The 23,597-nt window shown below is 54.9% G+C and overlaps 2 protein-coding genes across 12 annotated transcripts; both read right to left on the bottom strand.

The window, feature by feature from the left end:
• On the bottom strand, window positions 1-13,979 carry CTDNEP1 (CTD nuclear envelope phosphatase 1). 9 transcript variants are annotated; one of them, XR_014950692.1, is made up of 9 exons: window positions 13,766-13,973; window positions 10,066-10,132; window positions 8,910-9,028; window positions 6,339-6,410; window positions 5,751-5,867; window positions 4,536-4,647; window positions 4,189-4,366; window positions 2,502-2,586; window positions 1-1,347 (listed from the first exon to the last, which is right to left on the bottom strand). XR_014950692.1 is itself a non-coding variant. In XM_085564312.1 (9 exons), exons 1-9 carry the CDS (start codon window positions 13,865-13,867, stop codon window positions 1,319-1,321), a joined length of 840 nt encoding a protein of 279 aa, XP_085420438.1. In that variant the 5' UTR covers window positions 13,868-13,979; the 3' UTR covers window positions 1-1,318. The 9 variants fall into 9 exon arrangements, 7 of the variants coding, with proteins under 7 accessions (XP_085420438.1, XP_085420437.1, XP_085420441.1 ...); XM_085564312.1 differs by having other exon boundaries at window positions 8,946-9,023; window positions 13,766-13,979; XM_085564311.1 differs by having other exon boundaries at window positions 8,910-9,023; window positions 13,766-13,977.
• A 731-nt stretch (window positions 13,980-14,710) lies between these two features.
• ELP5 (elongator acetyltransferase complex subunit 5) lies at window positions 14,711-22,564 on the bottom strand. Of its 3 annotated transcripts, XM_085564319.1 has the most exons (7): window positions 22,497-22,564; window positions 21,625-21,685; window positions 20,795-20,875; window positions 19,332-19,540; window positions 17,825-18,003; window positions 16,280-16,491; window positions 14,711-15,369 (listed from the first exon to the last, which is right to left on the bottom strand). In XM_085564319.1, the coding sequence occupies exons 1-7, from the start codon at window positions 22,537-22,539 to the stop codon at window positions 15,309-15,311; spliced, it is 846 nt and encodes a 281-aa protein (XP_085420445.1). In that variant the 5' UTR covers window positions 22,540-22,564; the 3' UTR covers window positions 14,711-15,308. The 3 variants fall into 3 exon arrangements, with proteins under 3 accessions (XP_085420445.1, XP_085420446.1, XP_085420447.1); XM_085564320.1 differs by lacking the exon at window positions 17,825-18,003; XM_085564321.1 differs by lacking the exon at window positions 16,280-16,491.
• Window positions 22,565-23,597: the final 1,033 nt, after the last annotated feature.

The following is a 23,597-nucleotide window of genomic DNA, read 5'->3' on the forward strand; positions in this document are numbered from 1 at the left end:
TCGGAGTTTTTTGGGTTTTTTTTTGTTTTTTTTTTCCAAAATCCATTTTTTCCCCCCCAAAATCCGAGGTTTTCACCCCAGATTCGGGTTTTTCTCCCAGGAAACCACAGAGACGCCGCCAGTGGGACCGAGAGCTTTTAAAAACGGGGGGGGGGGCTCCCAAATGTCCGTCTGTCCTGGGGGGGGGCGGCCCCCCAAATTCCCCCCCCCCCCCCAAAATTGAAGCCCCCCTCCCCAATTCAGGCACGCGGGGGGGAGGGGGTGGGGGAGGGGCGCTGAAACCCCACCCCCTCCCCAAAATTTAATTTCCACCCCCCCTCCCCCCAAAAAAATGAGGAGGGGGAGAAGAGTCCGGCCCCGAGGGGGAGGGGGGCCCGGGGGTCCCATCCTGGGGGGGTCCCCAAGGGGGTCCCGAGGGTCTCCAGGGGGTCCCCGGGGGTCCTGGGGGTCCCATCCCGAGGATCCTGGGGGGGTCCCAGAGGGTTCCCCAGGGGTCCCGGGGGTCTCCAGGGGCCTTTGGGGGGTCCCAGGACCCTCTTGGGGTCCCGGGGGTCCCATCCCGGGGGTCCTGGGGGGTTCCCCAGAGGGTCCCAGGGGTCCTGGGGGGGTCCCGGGGGTCCTGGGGGTCCCAGGGGGGTTCCCCAGAGGGTCCTGGGGGTCTCCGGGGGTCCCCAGAGGGTCCCGGGGGTCTCCGGGTTGTCCTGGGGGTCTCCGGGGGGTCTCCGGGGGTCCCCAGAGGGTCCCGGGGGTCTCCAGGGTGTCCTGGGGATCCCCGGGGGTCCCCAGAGGGTCCCGGGGGTCTCTGGGTGTCCCGGGGCTCTCCGGGGGGGTCCCCGGGGGTCCCGGGGGTCTTCGGGGGTCCCCAGAGGGTCCCGGGGGTCTCCGGGGGTCCCGGGGGTCCCCAGAGGGTCCCGGGGGTCTCCGGGGTGTCCCGGGGGTCCTCGGGGGTCCTGGGGCTCCCCGGGGGTCCCCAGAGGGTCCCGGGGGGTCTTCGGGGTGTCCCGGGGTCCCCGGGGGTCCCCAGAGGGTCCCGGGGGTCTCCGGGGTGTCCCGGGGCTCCCCGGGGGTCCCCAGAGGGTCCCGGGGGTCTCCGGGGTGTCCCGGGGGTCCCCAAGGGTCTCCAGGGTGTCCCGGGGGTCTCCGGGGTGTCCCGGGGGTCTCCCGGGGGTCTCCGGGGGGTCCCCGGGGGTCCCGGGGGTCTCCGGGGTGTCCTGGGGGTCTCCAGGGCGTCCCGGGGGTCCCCAGAGGGTCCCGGGGGTCCCCGGGGGTCCCGGGGGTCTCCAGGGTCACCACAGGCGGTGCTGGTGGAGGTTGCGGCTCAGCACGGAGCGAACGTCGGCCGTGAATCTGAATTTGGGGAGGGGGGACGCAGGGTGAGACCCCCGCCCCCCAAAAATACCAACGGGGGAGCAGAGAGGGGGCTGGGAACCCCAAAATGTGGGGAAAACCCCCAAATCCTCCCAGCATACCCGAAAATCCCCCCAAATCCCCATCGAAACCCCTCCAGGACCCCCAAACTCCCCTGGGACCACCCAAGTTGCCCCCAAATCCCCTCCAAGACCCCCCAAATCCCCTCAAAGACCCCCCAAAACCCTTCCAGGACCCCCAAATCCCCCCAAAACCCCTCCAGGACCCCAAATCCCCCCAAATCCCCTCAAAGACCCCCCCAAAACCCTTCCAGGACCCCAAATCCCCCCAAATCCCCTCAAAGACCCCCCAAAACCCTTCCAGGACCCCCAAATCCCCCCAAAACCCCTCCAGGACCCCCAAATCCCCCCAAAATCCCCTCCAAGACCCCCCAAAACCCCTCCAGGACCCCCCAAATCCCCTCCAAGACCCCCCAAAAGTCCTCCAAGATCCCCAAACCCTCTCAAAGACCCCCAAATCCCTTCCAGGACCCCCTAAATCTCCTCCAGGACCTCCCAAAATCCCCCCAAATCCTCTCAAAGACCCCTAAAATCCCTCCAGGACCCCCAAATCCCCCGCAAAACCCCTCCAGGACCCCCAAATCCCCCCAAAACCCTTCCAGGACCCCCTGAATCCACTCCAGGACCCCCAAATCCCCCCAAATGCCCTCCAAGACCCCCCAAATCCCTTCCAGGTTCCCCCAAATCCCCCCACAACCCTTCCAGGACTCCCCAAAACCCCTCCAGGACCCCCAAATCCCCCCAAAACCTTTCCAGGACCCCCTCAAACCCCTCCAGGACCCCTCATATCCTCTCCAAAACCTTTCCAAGACCCCCCAAAAACCCCTCCTGGACCCCCAAATCCCCCCAGATCCTCTCAAAGACCCCCAAAACCCCTCTAGGACCCCCCGAATCCTCCCCAAAACCCTTCCAGGACTCCCCAAAACCCCTCCAGTACCCCCAAATCTCCCCCAAATCCCCTCCAAGACCCCCAAATCTCCCCCAAATCCCCTCCAAGACCCCCTAAATCCCCTCCAGGACCCCCCAGACCCCTCCAGGACCCCCAAATCTCCCCCAAAATCCCCCCCCGCCCACCTGAGCGCGTCCAGCATGGGCAGGAGGTTGAGCAGCGCCGTGTCCCCGGGGTCACTGAACCACGACTTGATGGGGATGGCGTTGTCTGGGGCGATTTCGGGGATTTTTGGGGGGATTTTGGGGTCTGCAGGGGGTTTGGGGGGTCCTGGATGGGATTTGGGGGGTCCTGGGAGGATTTTGGGAGGGGATTTGGGGGTCCCTGGGGTCACTGAACCGCGACTTGATGGGGATGGCGTTGTCTGGGGGGATTTCGGGGATTTTTGGGGATTTTTGGGGGGATTTTGGGGTCCGCAGGGGATTTTTGGGGGTCCTGGATGGGATTTGGGGGGTCCTGGGAGGATTTTGGGAGGGGATTTGGGGGATTTTCAGGGATTTTAGGGGGTCCCCGGGGTCACTGAACCACGACTTGATGGGGATGGCGTTGTCTGGGGGGATTTCGGGGATTTTTGGGGATTTTTGGGGGGATTTTGGGGTCTGCAGGGGATTTTTGGGGGTCCTGGATGGGATTTGGGGGGTCCTGGGAGGATTTTTGGGTGGGATTTGGGGGATTTTAGGGCATCCCTGGGGTCACTGAACCACGACTTGATGGGGATGGCGTTGTCTGGGGGGATTTCGGGGATTTTTGGGGATTTTTGGGGTCCCCAGGAGATTTTTGGGGGATTTTTGGGATCCCCAGGGGGTTGGGGGGTCCTGGATGGGATTTGGGGGGTCCTGGGAGGATTTTTGGGTGGGATTTGGGGGATTTTAGGGCATCCCTGGGGTCACTGAACCATGACTTGATGGGGATGGTGTTGTCTGGGGGGATTTCGGGGATTTTTGGGGATTTTTGGGGTCCCCAGGGGATTTTTGGGGGTCCTGGATGGGATTTGGGGGGTCCTGGGAGGATTTTGGGAGGGGATTTGGGGGTCCCTGGGGTCACTGAACCACGACTTGATGGGGATGGCGTTGTCTGGGGGGATTTTGGAGATTTTTGGGGTCCCCAGGGGATTTTTGGGGGATTTTGGGGGTCCCCAGGGGGTTTGGGGGGTCCTGGGAAGATTTTTGGGTGGGATTTGGGGGATTTTGGGGGATTTTTGGGGGGTCCCCAGGGGATTTGGGGAGATTTTTGGGGAAATCTGAGCCACGGGATTTTTGGCAATATTTTGGGATATTTTCAGGAATATTTTTGGGAATATTTTTGGATATTTTCAAGAATATTTTTTTGATTTTTCAGGAGTACTTTTGGGGATATTTTCGGGAATATTTTTGGGATTTTTCGGGAATATTTTTGGGGATATTTTGAGGAATATTTTTGGGAATATTTTGGGATATTTTCAATAATATTTTCAGGAATATTTTTGGGAATATTTGGGATACCTGGGGGGCTGCTATGAACTCCAGAGGGGTTTTTGAGGGGATTTGGGGGGGATTTTTGGGGGGATTTTTGGGGCGATTTTTGGGAATTTCGGGACGGGGATTTTTGGGATGATCCCGGGGATATTTTGGGGATATTTTGGGATATTTTGGGATTTTTGGGTACCTGGGTGGCTGTGGCAGGCGCCGGGGGAGTTGTCCAGGATGACGATGCTGGACAGGCCCAGGGGGGGATTTGGGGGGATTTTTGGGGTGATTTTAGGGAATTTCGGGACGGGGATTTTTGGGATGATCCCGGGGATATTTTGGGGATATTTTGGGATATTTTGGGTACCTGGGTGGCTGCGGTAGGCGCCGGGGGAGTTGTCCAGGATGACGATGCTGGACAGGCCCAGGGGGGGATTTGGGGGGATTTTTGGGTCGGTTTTTGGGAATTTCGGGACGGGGATTTTTGGGATGATCCCGAGGATATTTTGGGGATATTTTGGGACATTTTGGGAATTTTTGGGTACCTGGGTGGCTGTGGCAGGTGCCGGGGGAGTTGTCCAGGGTGATGATGCTGGACAGACCCAGGGGGGGATTTGGGGGGGATTTTTGGGGCGGTTTTTGGGAATTTTGGGACGGGGATTTTTGGGATGATCCCGGGGATATTTCGGGGATATTTTGGGATATTTTGGGTACCTGGGTGGCTGCGGTAGGCGCCGGGGGAGTTGTCCAGGATGACGATGCTGGACAGGTCGCTGTGCACCACCGACAGGTCCTTGATGTAACTGCCCAGCTCCAGCGTGCAGTGCTGGGGGCGGGGCCGCGTCAGGGCCACGCCCACCGCACCTGGGCCACGCCCACCGCACCTGAACCACACCTGGACCACGCCCACCGCACCTGGGCCACGCCCACCGCACCTGGACCACACCTGGACACACCCAGGGCCACGCCCACCGCACCTGGACACGCCCACCGCACCTGAACCACACCTGGGCCACGCCCACCGCACCTGGGCCACGCCCACCGCACCTGGACACGCCCAGGGACACGCCCACCACACCTGGAACATGCCCACTGCACCTGAACCACACCTGGCCCACGCCCACCACACCTGGGACATGCCCACCGCACCTGGGCCACAGCTGGGACACGCCCACCACACCTGGACCACGCCCACCACACCTGAACCACACCTGGGCCACGCCCACCGCACCTGGGACATGCCCACAGACACGCCCACCGCACCTGAACCACACCTGGACCACTCCCACCACACCTGGGACACGCCCACGGATACGCCCACCGCACCTGAACCACACCTGGACCACGCCCACCACACCTGGGACACGCCCACCGCACCTGGGACATGCCCACAGACACGCCCACCACACCTGTGTTACGTGTGTCATCTGTGTTACCTGTGTTACCTGTGTCACTTGTGTCACGCGTGTTACACGTGTCACCTGTCTCACATGTCCAGGTGTTACCTGTGTTATCTGTGTTACGTGTCTCGCCTGTCCAGGTGTGTCTCACCTGTCCAGGTGTTACCTGTGTTATGTGTCTCACCTGCCCAGGTGTGTCTCACCTGCCCAGGTGTGTCCCAGGTGTGTCCCAGGTGTGTCCAGGTGTGTCTCACCTGCCCAGGTGTGTCTCACCTGCCCAGGTGTGTCCCAGGTGTGTCCCAGGTGTGTCCCAGGTGTGTCTCACCTGCCCAGGTGTGTCCCAGGTGTGTCCCAGGTGTGTCCAGGTGTGTCCCAGGTGTGTCCAGGTGTGTCTCACCTGTCCAGGTGTGTCCCAGGTGTGTCCCAGGTGTGTCTCACCTGCCCAGGTGTGTCCCAGGTGTGTCCAGGTGTGTCCAGGTGTGTCCCAGGCATGTCCCAGGTGTGTCTCACCTGTCCAGGTGTGTCTCACCTGTCGGTAGTAGCGCCGGTTGAGGATGCTGCGGTTGTTGTCCAGCTTGTCGGCCACGGCGCAGCCGTAGATCTCCATGCTGGCCGTGAACACCACCAGCTCGTACCACTGGCTCACCTGGGGGAAATTTGGGGCAAATTCCTGGAATTTTGGGAAAAAGCAGAAAATTCCCGGAATTTCGGGGTGATTTGAGGGGATTTTGGGCGGTTTTGGGGCAGTTTTGGGGGTCTCAGGTGGGTTTGGGGACACAGATCTCCATGCTGGCCGTGAACACCACCAGCTCGTACCACTGGCTCACCTGGGGCAAATTCCAGAAATTTGGGGGAAATTCCAGGAATTTTGGGAAAATTTGGGAACTTTGGTGTGATTTGAGGGGATTTTGGGGTGATTTGAGGGGATTTTGGGGGTCTCAAATGGGGTTTGGGGCCGTAGATCTCCGTGCTGGACGTGAACGGCCCCAGCTCACCCGAACTTTGGGAATTTTGGGGGATTTTGGGGAATTTGGGGGATTTTGGGGATTTGGGATGGGTTTCGCCGGGTTTTGGGCTGGATTTTGGGGTGAATTTGGGGCTTTTTGGGGTCACTCACCACCTCCAGGAAGAAATCCACGTGGGGCCGTTTGTGCACGAAGAACCTCACGGGGTGTTTGTCGATCACCACCTGGGACCCAAAATCCGAAATGGGACCCCAAAATCGGACCCAAAACCCCCAAATTGGACCCAAAATCCCAAAATCAGCACTGGGACCCCAAAATCCAAACTGGGACCCCAAAATCGGACCAAAAACCCCCAAATTGGACCCAAAATCCCAAAATCAGCACTGGGACCCCAAAAATCCAAACTGGGACCCCAAAATCGGACCCAAAACCCCCAAATTGGACCCAAATTCAGAACTGGGACCCCAAAATCCAAACTGGGACCCCAAAATCCAAACTGGGACCCCAAAATCCAAACTGGGACCCCAAAATTGGACCAAAAACCCCCAAATTGGACCCAAAATCCCAAAATCAGAACTGGGACCCCAAAATCCAAACTGGGACCCCAAAATCGGACCCAAAACCCCCAAATTGGACCCAAAATCCCAAAATCAGAAGTGGGACCCATAAATCGGAACTGGGACCCCAAAATCCAAACTGGGACCCCAAAATCTGCCCCAGAACCCCAAAATCAGAATGGGGACCCCAAAATTGGCCCCAAAACCCCCAAATTAGACCTGGGATACTAAAATTGGACCCGGGAACCCCAAAATTGGCACTGGGACCCCAAAATCGGACCCAGAACCCCAAAAATCCTCCTGGGAACCCCAAAATTGGCCCCAAAGCCCCAAAATTGGATCTGGGGACCACAAAATTCCTCCTGGGATCCCAAATCAGCCCCAAAACCCCAAAATTCATCCTGGGAACCCCAAAATCAGCCCCAAAACCCCAAAATCAGCCTCAAGAACACCAAAATTCCTCCTGGGACACTAAAATTTGACCTGGGATCCCCAAAATTCATCCTGAACCCCTCAAAATCCCCCAAAATTCCCGGATTTCCCCAGACCTTGAGGATGAAGTCGGGGGGGGTGCCGGGCCACACCGTGGGCCTCAGGATACCCCAAAAATACCCCAAAAAACCCCAAAAATACCCCAAAAAACCCCAAAAACTGCTCTAAAACTGCCCCAAATTCCACAAAATTTCCCCAAATTTTCCCAAAATCCCCCAAATTCATCCCAAAATCCCCGGGACCTTGAGGATGAAGTCGGGGGGGGTGCTGGGCCGCACCGTGGGCCTCAGGATACCCCAAAAAACCCCAAAAAAATCACTAAAAAACCCCAAAAACTGCTCTAAAACTGCCCCAAATTCCACAAAATTTCCCCAAATTTTCCCAAAATCCCCCAAATTCATCCCAAAACCCCCGGGACCTTGAGGATGAAGTCGGGGGGGGGTGCTGGGCCGCACCGTGGGCCTCAGGATACCCCAAAAATACCCCAAAAAATCACTAAAAAACCTCCAAAAACTCCCCTAAAACTGCCCCAAATTCCCCCAAATTTCCCCAAATTTTCCCAAAATCCCCCAAATTCATCCCAAAATCCCCGGGACCTTGAGGATGAAGTCGGGGGGGGTGCCGGGCCGCACCGTGGGCCTCAGGATACCCCAAAAATACCCCAAAAAACCCCAAAAATACCCCAAAAACTGCCCTAAAACTGCCCCAAATTCCCCCAAATTTCCCCAAATTTTCCCAAAATCCCCCAAATTCATCCCAAAATCCCCGGGACCTTGAGGATGAAGTCGGGGGGGGTGCCGGGCCGCACCGTGGGCCTCAGGATACCCCAAAAATACCCCAAAAAATCACTAAAAAACCCCCAAAAACTGCCCTAAAACTGCCCCAAATTCCCCCAAATTTCCCCAAATTTTCCCAAAATCCCCCAAATTCATCCCAAAATCCCCGGGACCTTGAGGATGAAGTCAGGGGGGGTGCCGGGCCGCACCGTGGGCCTCAGGATACCCCAAAAATACCCCAAAAAACCCAAAAAATCACTAAAAAAACCCCAAAAACTGCTCTAAAACTGCCCCAAATTCCCCCAAATTTCCCCAAATTTTCCCAAAATCCCCCAAATTCATCCCAAAAACCCCGGGACCTTGAGGATGAAGTCGGGGGGGGTGCCGGGCCGCACCGTGGGCCTCAGGATACCCCAAAAATACCCCAAAAAATCACTAAAAAACCCCCAAAACTGCTCTAAAACTGCCCCAAATTCCCCCAAATTTCCCCAAATTTTCCCAAAATCCCCCAAATTCATCCCAAAATCCCCGGGACCTTGAGGATGAAGTCGGGGCGGGTGCTGGGCCGCACCGTGGGCCTCAGGATACCCCAAAAATACCCCAAAAAATCACTAAAAAACCCCCAAAAACTGCCCTAAAACTGCCCCAAATTCCCCCAAATTTCCCCAAATTTTCCCAAAATCCCCCAAATTCATCCCAAAATCCCCGGGACCTTGAGGATGAAGTCAGGGGGGGTGCCGGGCCGCACCGTGGGCCTCAGGATACCCCAAAAATACCCCAAAAAACCCAAAAAATCACTAAAAAAACCCCAAAAACTGCTCTAAAACTGCCCCAAATTCCCCCAAATTTCCCCAAATTTTCCCAAAATCCCCCAAATTCATCCCAAAATCCCCGGGACCTTGAGGATGAAGTCGGGGGGGGTGCCGGGCCGCACCGTGGGCCTCAGGACTCCGTCGTGGTGGGAGTGGATCAGGGTCTCGTCCAGGTCCAGCACCAGGATCTTCCTCTTCACCTGGTCTGGGGCAAAATTCCCAATTTAGGGCCAAAATTTGGGGAATTTGGGGCAGAATTGGGGAATTTTGGGGGAAAATTTGGCAATTTCAGGGCAAAATTCCAGGATTTGGGAGCAAAATTTGAGGATTTAGGGGGGAAAATACAGGGATTTGGGAGCAGAGTTTGGGAATTTAGAGGGGAAATTTGGGAATTTAGAGGGGAAATTTGGGAATTTGGGGGCAGGATTTGGGAATTTGGGGCAGAATTTGGGATCAAAATTTGGAGGTTTGGGTTTTTCTCTCCAAATTCTGGGATCCTCTCCCTAATATTAGGATTTTCCACCCCAATTTTGGGATTTCCCACCCCAATTTTCGGGTTTTTCCCCAATTTTGGAGTTCCAAATCCCAAACCTTGAGGTTTTCTCCCCAATTTTGGGGTTCCCAATCCTGTTTTTTTGCATTTCTCCCCAATTTTGGGGTTCCCGATCCCGATTTTTTGGGGTTTCTCCCCAATTTTGGGGTTCCCGATCCCAAATTTTGAGGTTTTCTCTCCAATTTTGGGATTTCCCACCCCAATTTTTGGCTTTCTCCCCAATTTTGGGGTTCCCGATCCCAAATTTTTGGGTTTTTCCCCAATTTTGGGTTTCCCAATCCTGAATTTCAGCTTTCTCCCCAAATTTGGGTTTCCTGATCCCAATTTTTCGGGTTTTCTCCCCAATTTTGGGTTTCCTGATCCCAATTTTTCGGGTTTTCTCCCCAATTTTGTGTTTCCTGATCCCGATTTTTCGGGTTTTCCCCCAATTTTGGGGTTCCCAATCCCAAATTTTCGGGTTTTCCCCCAATTTTGGGTTTCCCGATCCCGATTTTTCGGGTTTTCTCCCCAATTTTGGGGTTCCCGATCCCGATTTTTCGGGTTTTCCCCCAATTTTGGGGTTCCCGATCCCGATTTTTCGGGTTTTCTCCCCAATTTTGGGTTTCCCGATCCCGATTTTTCGGGTTTCTCCCCAATTTTGGGGTTCCCGATCCCGATTTTTCGGGTTTTCTCCCCAATTTTGGGCTCACTCAGGCGGTTCCTGGAGATGGGCGACAGGGGCAGGACGTCGTAGCGCACGGTCTGGTACTGGATCACCTGGAAAACCCCAAATTTGGGGGGACCCCGAAATTCGGGAATCCCCAAAATCCATCAGCACAACCCAAAAAATCCCCCCCCGAAAAAAAACCCAAAAAATTCGGAGCTTCCCGAGCCCCCCAGGGCCGTTTTGGGGGGAAAAACCCCAAAAATGGGATCAGAACGCCCAAAATCTTCTGGAATTTCCCCAAAATCCCTCAAAATACACCCAAAATTCCCTCAAAAATCTCCTACAATCCAAAAAATTCCCCCTAAACCCCCTCGAAATTCCTTCAGGATCCCAAATTTTCCCAAATTCCCCAAAAATTCCCGGAATGTCCCAAAAATCCCCCCCAAAATCCCTCAAAATTTCCCTAGATCTCCCCAAAACTCCCTCAGGATCCCAAATTCCCCCCAAAATCCCTAAAATTCCTCAAAATTCCCAAAATGTTCCCTGAAATGTCCCAAAAATCCCCCAAATTCCCCCAAAAATCCTTTAAAATTCCCCTGAATCCCCCCAAAACTCCCTCAGGATCCCAAATTCCCCCTAAATTCCCAAAAATTCCCCAAAAATTCCCTGAAATGTCCCAAAAATCCCCCCCCAAATCCCTTAAAATTCCCATAAATTCCCCCAAAATTCACTCAGGGCCCCAAATCCTCCCTAAATTCCCAAAAATTCCCCCAAAAATTCCTCAAAATTCCCCTAAATCCCCCCAGACTCCCTCAGGGCTTTTAAATTTCCCCCCAAATTCCCCAAAATTCCCCCAAAATTCCCAAAAATTCCCAACTTTCCATTTTGGGCCGGTCCCGGCCCCTCCCCCCATCCCAAAATATCCGCGGCCCCTCCCCCACCCCCCGTGACCCCCCCGGGCCGGATTCAACCTTGAAACGCCGGGAAAGATCCCAAAAATTCCCAAAATTGGCCCCAAAATCCCCCAAATTCTCCCCCAGAGGGGCCAAAATTCCCCTCAGGTGATCCCGGAATTCCCAAAAACCCAAAAATTGGCCCCAAAAAAGCCCCACGTGACCCCCCCCGACCTTCAAACGCCGCCACTCGGCCCAAAATGTCCCAAATTTATCCCAAATTGTCCCAAATTTATACCAAAATAATCCAAATGATCCCAAAATGTCCCAAATTTATACCAAAATATCCCAAATTATCCAAAATTTATCCCCAAATTTACCAAATTTATCCCAAAATTTACCAAATTATCCAAAATTTATCCGAAAATGTCCCAAATTATCCCAAAATGTCCAAAATTTATACCAAAATAAACCAAATTATCCCAAAGTGTCCTAAATTATCCCAAAAAATCCTGAATTTATCCCAAAATATCCCAAATTTATCCCAAAATGTCCCAAATTATCCCAAAATGTTCTGAAATTATCCCCAAATTATCCCAAAATATCCTGAATTAATCCCAAAATGTCCCAAATTATCCCAAAATATCCTGAATTTATCCCGAAATGTCCTAAGTTATCCCAAAATATTCCCACATTTTCTGAATTTATCCCCAAATTATCCCAAAATGTCCCAAATTGATCCCAAATTTTTTCCCAAATTATCCCAAAATGTCTCAAATTATTCCAAAACATTCTGCTCCATTCCCACTCACTTCCCGTTATCCCAGTTCTGTTCCCGTTATCCCGGTTTGATCCCGTTCCCGTTATCCCGGTTTTATCCCGGTTATTCCCGGTTCTATCCCGGTCCCATCCCCGTTCTCCCGGTCCCGTTATCCCATCCCCGTTATCCCGGTTCTATCCCGGTTATTCCCGGTTTTATCCTGGCTCCGTTCCCGTTATCCCGGTCCCATCCCCGTTCCCGTTATCCCGGTCCCATCCCCGTTCCCGTTATCCCGGTTTTATCCCGTTATCCCGGTTTTATCCCGGTTATCCCTGGTTCTATCCCGGTCCCATCCCCGTTATCCCGGTCCCGTTCCCGTTATCCCATCCCTGTTATCCCGGTTCTATCCCGGTTATTCCCGGTTTTATCCTGGCTCCGTTCCCGTTATCCCGGTCCCATCCCCATCCCCGTTATCCCGGTTTTACCGCCGTTCCCGGTGTCCCGTTCCCGTTATCCCGGTCCCATTCCCGTTATCCTGGTTTGATCCCGGTTATCCCTGGTTCTATCCTGGTCCCGTTCCCGTTATCCTGGTCCCGTTATCCCATCCCTGTTATCCCGGTTCTATCCCGGTTATTCCCGGTTTTATCCTGGCTCTGTTCCCGTTATCCCGGTCCCATCCCCGTTCCCGTTATCCCGGTTTTACCGCCGTTCCCGGTGTCCTGTTCCCGTTATCCCGGTTTTATCCCGTTATCCCAGTTCTATCCCGGTCCCATTTCCGTTCTCCCGGTCCCGTTCCCGTTCTCCCGGTTCTATCCCGTTCCCGTCCCCGTTATCCCGGTTCTATCCCAGTCCCGTTCCCGTTATCCTGGTCCCGCTCCTGTTATCCCGGTTCTATCCCAGTTCTATCCCGGTTCTATCCCAGTTCTATCCCCATTCTCCCGGTTCTATCCCGTTCCCGTCCCCGTTGTCCCGGCTCCATCCCGGTCCCATTCCCGTTATCCTGGTCCCGTTCCCGTGGTCCCGTCCCCGTTGTCCCGGGCCGTCCCGGTCCCGTTCCCGTTATCCCGGTCCCGTTCCCGTTGTCCCGGCTCCATCCCGGTTCTTTCTCCCCGCTCTCCCGGTCCCGTCCCGGTCCCATCCCCGTTCTCCCGGTCCCGTCCCGGTCCCGTTCCCATTCTCCCGGCCCCGTCCCCGTTGTCCCGGCCCCGTTATCCCGGTTCCCGGCCCCGTGCCCGTTGTCCCGGTCCCGTTATCCCGTTCTCCCGGTTCCATCCCCGTTGTCCCGTCCCCGTTCTCCCGGTTCCCGGCCCCGTGCCCGTTCTCCCGGCTCCATCCCCGTTCTTTCTCCCCGTTCTCCCCATTATCCCGGTCCCGTTCCCGTTCTCCCGGCTCCATCCCGGTCCCGTTCCCGTTCTCCCGGTCCCGTTCCCGTTTTCCCGGTCCCGTTCCCGTTCTCCCGGTCCCGTTCCCGTTGTCCCGGCTCCATCCCGGTTCTTTCTCCCCGCTCTCCCCGTTGTCCCGGCCCCGTTCTCCCGGTCCCGTCCCGGTCCCGTTCCCGTTGTCCCGGTCCCGTCCCCGTTCTCCCGGTCCCGTCCCCGTTGTCCCGGCTCCATCCCGGTCCCATCCCCGTTTTCCCGGTCCCGTTCCCGTTATCCCGGTCCCGTTCCCGTTATCCAGGTCCCGTTCCCGTTCTCCCGGCTCCATCCCGGTCCCGTCCCCATTCTCCCGGCCCCGTCCCCGTTGTCCCGTCCCCGTTCTCCCGGTTCCCGGCCCCGTGCCCGTGGTCCCGTCCCCGTTCTCCCGGTCCCGTCCCCGTTCTCCCGGCTCCATCCCCGTTCTCCCGGCTCCATCCCCGTTCTCCCGTTCTCCCGTCCCCGTTATCCCGTTCTCCCGTCCCCGTTCTCCCGGCTCCATCCCCGTTATCCCGTTCTCCCGTCCCCGTTCTCCCGTTCTCCCGTCCCCGTTATCCCGTTCTCCCGTCCCCGTTCTCCCGTTCCCCCGGCCCCGTTATCCCGTTGTCCCGTCCCCGTTCTCCCGTTCTCCCGGCCCGTGCCCGTGGTCCCGTTCTCCCGGGCGGTCCCGGTACGCACGGTGCGCGCCTGCCGCCGCAGCAGGTAGAGCGCGAAGCTCCAGAGCTTGGCGGCGAAGGCCACGAAGGAGCGGAGCCCGAGCAGGCACTGGCTGCGCATCATCGCGCCGCCGCCGCCGCTCCCGCCCGCGGCCGCGCCGCCCGGCTCCGCCAGCTCCGCCGCCCGCGGCCCGCCCCGCCTCGGGGGCCGCCGCCGGGGCCGCGCCCGGCCGCGCTCCGGGGCTCCGCCGCCTCACCGGGGCTCGGCCGGGGCCGCCGCCGGCGCCGCCATCGCCGCCATCGCCCGCCGCCACTTCCGGCGGCGCCGCTTCCGGGGCACGCACGGGGGGCGGGGCCACGCACGGGGGGCGTGGTCTCACACCCGTTCACCCCAATGGGGTGGGCGTGGTTTGCACAGAGGGGCGTGGCCGCTGCCACGGGAGTGAATGGAAGGGCTGAGGCGGTGGGCGGGGTTATGTAAATTAAGGGGAAAGTCGCGTTGCTATAGCAAAAACCGGGCGGTGATTGACAGCGCTTTATGTAAATGAGGGGCGTGGCTTCTGCAGGCGGGATGGTGATAACGGGATGATTGACAGCTCGTTTATGTAAATTAGGGGCGTGGTCTCCGCTATTGGAATGAATACACGTGGGGTGATTGACGGCTCGTTTATGTAAATTAGGGGCGTGGTTTCAGCTATTGGAATGAATACAAGTGGGGTGATTGACAGCTCGTTTATGTAAATTAGGGGCGTGGTTTCCGCTATTGGAATGAATACACGTGGGATGATTGACAGCTCGTTTATGTAAATTAGGGGCGTGGTTTCCGCTATTGGAATGAATACACGTGGGGTGATTGACAGCTCGTTTATGTAAATTAGGGGCGTGGTTTTCACTAGTTAGGATTACCCGTAAACAAATTATTGAGGGTGTTTTATGCAAATTTATGTAAAGTAAGGGGAAACATTGCTTCTTCTTTTATGCAAATTTATGTAAAATAAGGGGATGTACATAGTGCACTACTGACATGCCTCCAATGCAAATTAAGGGGCGTGGTCTCTGACTAAATGTGCATTTTGCTTATATTTAAATGAGGGGCGTGGTCTCCTCAGGAAGCCCCACCCACTTCCCCAAACTCTTGGAAATTTGGGGATTTTTTTTTCCCCAAAATTTGGGATTTTCCCCCCAAAAAATAGGGAGTTTCTCCCCTAAAATTGGAAAAATTTTCACCAAAATTTGGGATGTTTTTCCCCAAAAATTTGGGATTTTTCCCCCTAAACTTGGAAATTTTTCTCCCTAAAACTTTGGGATTTTCCCCCCTAAATCGGGTTTTTTTTCCCACCAAAATCTGGGATTTTTTCCCCCAAAAATTTGGAATTTTTCCCCCTAAAATTAGGAATTTTTTCCCTCTAAAATTGGGATTTTTCACATTAAAACTCGATTTTTTTTTTCCCCAAATTTTGGGATTTTGCCCCAAAATGACCACAGGAAGGTGATAGGGGGCAGCTCCTTTATTGGGGTCCCAAATTTGGGGATTTTTCCCCCAAATTTGGGGTTCCCGGGGGGGGTCACAGCTCCAGGTCCTCGTCGGGGTCCTCGGGGTCCTCGGGGGGCGGCTCGGGGTCGCTCCTAAAAATTTGGGGAAATTTTGGGAAAATTTGGGGCATTCTGGGAAAAACTGGGGGATTTGGAGGGAATTTAGAAAAATTTTGGAAAATTTGGGGGTTTTGGGGAGATTTTTGGGGGATTTTAAGGGAATTTTAGGAAAATTATGGGAAATTTTTGGGGGATTTGAGGAAATTTGGGAAAATTTTTAAAAAATTTAGGGAATTCAGAGGGAATTTAGGAAAATTTGGGGGAAATTTGAGGAACTTTTGGGAAAATAGGGGGATTTTGGGGCGATTTCAGGAGGAATTTTGGGAGGAATTTCAGGGATTTTGGGTGGATTTTGGGGTGATTTGGGGAGGATTTTTAGGGGGATTTTTGGGGAGGAATTTCAGGGATTTTTGGTGGATTTTGGGGGGAATGTTAGCAAATTTTTGGGGGATTTTGGGGCGGTTTCAGGAGGAATTTTGGGAGGAATTTCAGGGATTTTCAGTGGATTTTGGGGGGATTTGGGGAGGATTTTTAGGGGGATTTTTGGGGAGGAATTCCTGGGATTTTTGGTGGATTTTGGGGGGATTTTAGCAAATTTTTAGGGGGCGGTTTTAGCAATTTTTTGGGGATTTTCGGTGGATTTTGGGGGGGGTTTGGGGAGGTTTTTTAGGGGGATTGTTGAGGAGGAATTTCAGGGATTTTCGTTGGATTTTGGGGGGTTTGGGGAGGATTTTTAGGGGAATTTTTGGGGAGGAATTCCTGGGATTTTCGGTGGATTTCAGCAAATTTTTAGGGGGCAGTTTTAGCAATTTTTTGGGGATTTTCGGTGGATTTTGGGAGGGTTTGGGGAGGATTTTTAGGGGAATTTTTGGGGAGGAAGTTCAGGGATTTTGGGTGGATTTTTGGGGTGATTTTGGGGGATTTTGGGGTGCCCCGGACTCACCTGAGCAGGTACGGGGGGGTCAGGGCCGCCCTGGCCGCCCGCTCGGCCCCCGACAGCCCCAGGCGGAACGTCAGGGGGGTCCCCCCGAAATTTGGGGATTTTTGGGACATTTCGGGCTCGCCCCAATTTGGGGAGGGGTCCCCGGGGCTCGGGGGGGGCTCGGCCTGGGGGGGCCCCCCCAAGGAGCCGTCGGGGAGGAGGGTCAGGGTCTCCTGCGGGGAGGGGAGAGACCAAAATCACCCCAATTCACCCCAAAAATCTGCCCAAAATCACCCCAATTCGCCCCAAAAATCTGCCCAAAATCACCCCAATTCACCCCAAAAATCTGCCCAAAATCTGCCCAAAATCACCCCAAAAATCTGCCAAAAATCACCCCAATTCACCCCAAAAATCTGCCCAAAATCACCACAAATTCACCCCAAAAATCTGCCCAAAAAGCACCTCAAATTCGCCCCAAAAATCTGCCCAAAATCACCCCAATTCACCCCAAAAATCTGCCCAAAAAGCACCTCAAATTCGCCCCAAAAATCTGCCCAAAATCACCCAAATTCGCCCCAAAAATCTGCCCAAAATCACCCCAAAATCACCCCAAAAATCTACCCCGAATCACCCAAATTCACCCCAAATTCAGCCCAAAAATCACCCCAAAAATCTGCCCAAAAAGCACCTCAAATTCACCCCAAATTCACCCCAAAAATCTGCCCAAAATCAGCACAAATTCACCCCAAAAATCTGCCCCAAAAGCCCCTGAAATTCACCCCAAAAATCACCCCAAGTTCACCCCAGAATCTCCCCAAATTCACCCCAAAATCCCCACAAATTCACCCCAAGTTCACCCCAAAAATCCCCCCAAAAATCCTCTCAAATTCGCCACAGTTTCAGCCTAAAATCCGCCAAATTCACCCAAAAAATCTGCCCAAGAATCCCCCCAAATTCGTCCCAGAATCTCCCCAAATTCACCCCAAAAATCACCCCCAAAATCCACTCAAAATTCACCCAAAATCCCCCCCAAAAATGCCCTAGGACCCCCAAAATCTGTCAAAATATCCACTTTAAACCCCCCAAAATCCCCCCCAGGACCCCCCAGAATTCCCCCCTGGGACCCCCAAAATCCCCTTTAAACCCCCCAAAATCTCCTGGGACCCCCCAAAATTCCCTTTATACCCCCCAAAATCCTCTTTAAAGACCCCAAAACCCCCCGGGACCCCCAAAATCCCCCCAGGACCCCCAAAATCCCCTTTAAACCCCCCAAAACTCCCCAAAATCCCCTTTAAACTCCCCAAAACCCCCTGGGACCCCCCAAAATTCCCTTTAAATCCCCCAGACCCCCCCCAGCATCCCCCAGTATTTCCTTTAAACCCCCCCAAAATTCACTTTAAACCTTCCAAAATCCCCTCGGGACCCCCCAAATCCCATTTAAACCCCCCAAAATGCTCTCAGGACCCCCCAAAATCCCCCCCAGGACCCCCAAAATCCCCCCAGGACCCCCCCAAATTCCCTTTAAACCCCCCAAAATCCCCCCGGGACCCCCCAAAATCCCCCCACCTGTTGGGGTCCCCCCCGTTTTTGGGGGTCCCGCAGCAGCCGCAGCCTCCGGGGGGCCCCGGGGGTCTCGGGGGGCCCCCCCAGGATCAGCTGGGCCCGGGCGAGCCCCCCGAGAGCCCCCAAAATTTGGGGGGGGTGCAGGTCCTGGTGCAGCAGCGCCACAATTCGGGGAGGGGGCTCTGGGGGGGGGGGAAAATTGGGGAACCCCAAAATCGCCTCGAAATTCCTCCAAATCCCCCCCCAAAAAAAAAACAAAACCAAAAAAACCCAAAATCTCCCAAAAATCTTCCGAGAAACATCCGGGAATTCCCCAAATCCCCTGAAAATCTCCCCAAAAATCCTCCCCAAATCCAGCCCCAAAATCCTCCCCAAAATCCCCCCCAAAGCTCCCCAAAATTCCCCCCAAAACCCCCCTAAATCCACCCCAAGCCCCCAAAAATCCCCCCAAATCCCCCCAAACTTCCCCAAATCCCCCTGAACACCCCAAAATCCCCCCCGAAAGCTCCCCAAAATTCCCAAATCCCCCCAAAACCTGCCCCCAAAATCCCCCCAAACCCCCCCAAATCCTCCCCAACCCCCCCAAACCCCCCCAAAATCCCACCCAAATCCTCCCAAAATCCCCCCAAACCCCCCCAAAACTGCCCCAAATCCTCCCAAAATCCCCCTAAATCACCCCCAAACCCCACCAAAGCCCCCCAAACCCCCCAAAATCTTCCCAAAATCCCACCCAAACCCCCCCAAATCCTCCCTAAATCTCCCCAAACCCCCCCAAATCCTCCCAAAATCTTCCCAAACCCCCCCAAATCCTCCCAAAATCTCCCCAAAGCCCCCAAAATCTTCCCAAAATCCCACCCAAACCCCCCCAAACCCCCTGAAATCCCACCCAACCCCCCCCAAATCCTCCCTAAATCTCCCCAAACCACCCCAAAATCCCCCCAAACCCCCCCAAAATCCCACCCAAACCCCCCCAAATCCTCCCAAAATCTTCCCAAAACTGCCTCAAATCCTCCCAAAATCCCCCTAAATCACCCCCAAACCCCGCCAAACCCCCCCAACCGCCCCAAAACTCCCCCAAACTCCACAAAATCCCCCCCAAAATCCTCCCAAACCCCCCCAAATCCTCCCAAAATCTCCCCAAACCCCCCAAAATCCTCCCAAAGCCCCCCAAATCCTCCCAAATCCTCCCAAACCCCCCCAAAATCCCACCCAAACCCCCCCAAATCCTCCCCAACCCCCCCCAAACCCTCCCAAAGCCCCCCAAATCCTCCCAAAACCCCCTAAACCCTCCCAAACCCCCCCAAATCCTCCCAAAACCCCCCACACCCCCCCAAATCCTCCCCAAAATCCCCCCAAAATCCCACCCAAACCCCCCCAAACCCTCCCAAAGCCCCCCAAACCCCCCCAAATCCTCCCAAAATCCCCCCAAAATCCCACCCAACCCCCCCCAAATCCTCCCAAATCCTCCCAAAACCCCCCAAACCCCCCAAAACCCCCCTACCCCGCTCACCTTTGGGGGTCCCGCCCAGCAGCGCCCCCAGGCGGCGGCAGAGGTGGGGGAGGGGCGCCCGGAGCAGGGCCCAGCTCAGCGAGTCCAGCAGCAGCAGCGGGGGCGGGGCGGGGAGACCCCCCAAAATCCCCCCCAAAATCCCCCCCGGGCCCGGGGGGTCCCGGCCCAGCCAGCCCAGGGGGTCCCCGGAAAGGTCCCGGAAGCACAGCCTGGGGATTTGGGGGGGAAGTGGGGATTTTGGGGGGGTTTGGGTGGGATTTTGGGGGGTTTGGGGGGGATTTGGGGGGATTTTGGGGGGATTTTGGGGGAGTTTGGGGGGATTTTGGGGGGATTTGGGGGGATTTAGGGGAGGTTTGGGGGGATTTTGGGGGGATTTGGGGGGGGTTTGGGGGGATTTGGGGGGATTTTGGGGGGGTTTGGGGGATTTTGGGGGGGATTGGGGGGGATTTAGAGATTTTGGGGGGCTTGGGGGGATTTGGGGGGGTTTTGGTGGGATTTTAGGGATTTTGGAGGGCTTGGGGGGGATTTTGGGGGGGTTTTGGGGGGCTTGGGGGGATTTGGGGGGGTTTAGGGATCTTGGAGGAATTTGGGGGGATTTGGGGGGATTTTGGGGGGATTTTAAGGATTTGGGGGGAATTTGGGGGGGGTTGGAGGGGGAGACTGGGGATTTTGGGGGATTTTGAAAGGAACTTGGGGGATTTTGGGGGGTTTTAGGGATTTGGGGGAATTTGGGGGGTTGGAGAGGGGAGGTTGGGGATTTTGGGGGGTTTGGGGGGATTTTGGGGGAATTTGGGAGGAACTTGGGGGATTTTGGAGGGATTTGGGGGGGATTTGGGGTGTTGAGAGGGGATTTTGGGGGAATTTGAGGGGATTTTGGGGTGGTTTAGGGATTTTGGGGGGAACTTGGGGGATTTTGGAGGGGGTTTAGGGAATTTGAGGAGGATTCAGAAAGTTTTTGGGGGAGGTTTACAGATTTTGGGGGAATTTGGGGGGGGTTAGGGATTTTGAGGGGTTTGAGGGGATTTTGGGGGAATTTGGGGGGGAATTTGGGGTGTTGAGAAGGGATTTGGGGGGAATTTGGGGAAAACTTGGGGGATTTTGGAGGGGTTTTAGGGATTTGGGGGGATTTTGGGGGGTTTTTTGGGTGTTTTTGGGGTGATTTTTAGGGTGGTTTTTTGTTGTTTTTTGGGTTGCTTTGGGGGTGTTTGAGGGGTTTTTTTGGGGTGTTTTTTGGGGTGTTTTTGGGGTGTTTTTTGGGGGTGTTTTTTGGGGTGTTTTTGGGGTGATTTTGGTGTGGTTTTTGGGGTGGTTTTTTGGGTGTTTTTGGGGTGTTTTGGGCTGGTTTTTTGGGGGTGTTTTGGGGTGTTTTTTGGGTGTTTTGGGGTGTTTTTTGGGTGTTTTGGGGTGTTTTTTGGGTGTTTTGGGCTGGTTTTTGGGTCTTTTTGGGGGTTTTTTGGGCTCACCGCTCCCTGACGTGGGGGCTCAGCCCCTCCTGGAACTGCTCCCGGGGCACCTCCAGGAGCACCACGAGCACCGGCTCGGCCCTGGGGGGGAAATTTGGGGGGCTCGGAGCCCTTCGGGACCCCAAAAAACACCCCAAAAACCCCCAAAAACCCCTAAAAACTGCCCAAAACCCCCCCAAACCACCCCAAAACCCCCTAAAAACTCCCCCAAAACCCCCAAAACCACTCCAACCCCCCCCCAAAAACTCCCACAGACCCCCAAAAACTCCCCCAACACCCCCAAAACCACCCTAAAAACCCCTAAAAACTCCCAAAATCTCCCAAACCTTACCACAAACTCCCAAAAACCACCTAAAAACCCCCCAAACCACCCCAAAACCCCCTAAAAACTCCCCAAAACCACCAAAAACCCCCTAAAAACTCCAAACCATACCAAGAACTCCCAAAACCCACCCAAAAGCCGCCAAAACCACCCAGAAACCCCCAAAACCACCCAAAAAACCCTCCCAAAACCCCAAAAAACTCCCAAAACCCACCCAAAAGCCACCAAAACCACCCAGAAACCCCCAAAACCACCCCAAAAAAACTCCCAAAACCCCAAAAAACTCCCAAAACCCACCCAAAAGCCACCAAAACCACCCAGAAACCCCCAAAACCACCCAAAAAAACCTCCCAAAACCACCCAAAAACCCCCCAAAACCCCAAAAAACTCCCAAAACCCACCCCAAACCTCCCAAAACCCACCCAAAAAACCCCTCCAAACTCCCCAAAACTCCCAAACCGTACCAAAATTTCCCCAAATCGCCCAAATTCCCCCCAAAATGCCTCACCTGGCCACGGCCTCGCTGGCGAGCGCCCGCAGGAGGCTGCGGCCCTCGGAGCCGGCGCTGTCTGGGGGGTTTGGGGAGACCCCCGGGGTGACCCCCAAATTCCAGAACCCCCCCCAAATATCCCCCCAAAAAATTCCCCCAAACAACCCAAAAAAATCCCCCCCAAATTCCGAAAAATTCCACCCAAAATTGACCAAAATTTCCCCCGGAGTCCCCAAAAATTCCACCCAAAATCCCCCCCAAATACCCCAAAAAATCCCCCCCAATTCTCCAAAAAATCCCACCCAAAGTTCCCCAAAAATTTCACCGAAAATTCACCAAAAATCCCCTCCAAATACCCCAAAAAATCCCCCCAGATTCCCAAAAAATTCCACCAAAATTCCCCCCCAAATTCCCCAAAAATTCCACCCAAAATCCCCCCCAAATACCCCAAAAAGTCCCCCAAATTCCCCAAAAATTCCAGCCAAATTCCTCAAAAAATCCCACCCAAAATTCACCCCAGAGTCCCCAAAAATTCCACCCAAAATTCAACAAAAATCCCCCTCAAATTCCCCAAAAATTCCACCCAAAATCCCGCCCAAACACCCCAAAAAATCCCCCCAATTCTCCAAAAATCCCACCCAAAATTCCTCAAAAATCCCCTCCAAATCCGAAATCCCCAAATTTCCCCCAAAATCCCCCCCCCCCCCAAAATGTCCCAAAAATTCCTCAAAAATCGCCCCCAAATTCCCCAAAAACCCCCCAAAATCCCCTCCGGACCCCCCCACCCCGCACCCCCAGCATCCCCCCGGACCCCCCAAACCTTCAGCGCCCCCAAAATTTCCCCAAAAAGCCCCAAAAATCCCCAAATTCGCCCCAAAAATCCCGCGCACCCCTGACGAGCAGCAGCCCCCCGCCGCCCAGCGCCTCCAGCATCGTCGCGCGGCGCCTCCCGGTGACGTCACGGGCGGAAACGGCCGCCGCCATTTTCCCCGCGCGACACCGCTGTACGGAACCGGGCGCCGCCATGGCTGCGCCGGCGCCTTCTTGATGACGTAAGCGGCGCGCAGCTGATGGCACCGTACGGCGGAGCGCGCCGCCATGTTGGAAAAAGGGAATTTGGGGCAGTTTTGGGGTTTTTTGGGGCTCTCCGGGTTGGATTTTGCCTCAGATCCTCGGAATTTGGAAATAAAGGGCGAAGCGGGCGGAAAAAGCGGAAAAAAAGCGGAAAAAAAAGCGGAAAAACCGCCGGGGTCCGTCCCGGGCTGGGCGCCGCCATTGCCACGGGAGGCACCTGATGGGGATTCCCGGGAATTCCCTGGAATTCCCAATTTCCCGGGAATTTCCCCTTCCTTGCAGCCTTTCCGCGGGATCTCGGGGGAATTCTGGGGATCTCTGATGGGTTTTGGGGAAGTTTAGGGGAGATTTTGGGGTCCAAAGTGCATTTTGGGGGGATTTTGGGGGATTTTGGGGTCTCATGTGGATTTTTGGGGGGATATCGGGGAAATTTTGGGGAGATTTTGGAATCGCGGATGGATTTTTAAGGGGGATTTTGGAGTTTTCGGATTTTTAAGGGAATTTTGGGTCTCTCAGATGGATTTTAGGGGAATTTTGGGGTAATTTTGGGGGATTTTGGGGATCTCATGTGTGGAGAGATGAGCACCCAAATTTTGGGGGGGCTCAAATACCCAAATTTTGGGGATTTTGAGGGTCAAAACCCCAAATTTTGGCATTTTGGGGGTCCAAGAACCCAAATTTTGAGGATTTCGGATGTTCAAGAACCCAAATTTTAGGGGTTAAAACCCAATTTTTGGGCATTTTTAGGGGTTAAAACCCCAAATTTTGGCATTTTGGGGGTCCAAGAACCCAAATTTTGAGGATTTCGGATGTTCAAGAACCCAAATTTTAGGGGTTAAAACCCAATTTTTGGGCATTTTTAGGGGTTAAAACCCCAAATTTTGGCATTTTGAGGATTCCAAGACCCAAATTTGGAT

The sequence above is a fragment of the Lonchura striata genome, chromosome 32 (assembly GCF_050655825.1).
Source record: "Lonchura striata isolate lonStrDom1 chromosome 32, ASM5065582v1, whole genome shotgun sequence".
In the NCBI taxonomy this organism is placed as follows: domain Eukaryota; kingdom Metazoa; phylum Chordata; class Aves; order Passeriformes; family Estrildidae; genus Lonchura; species Lonchura striata.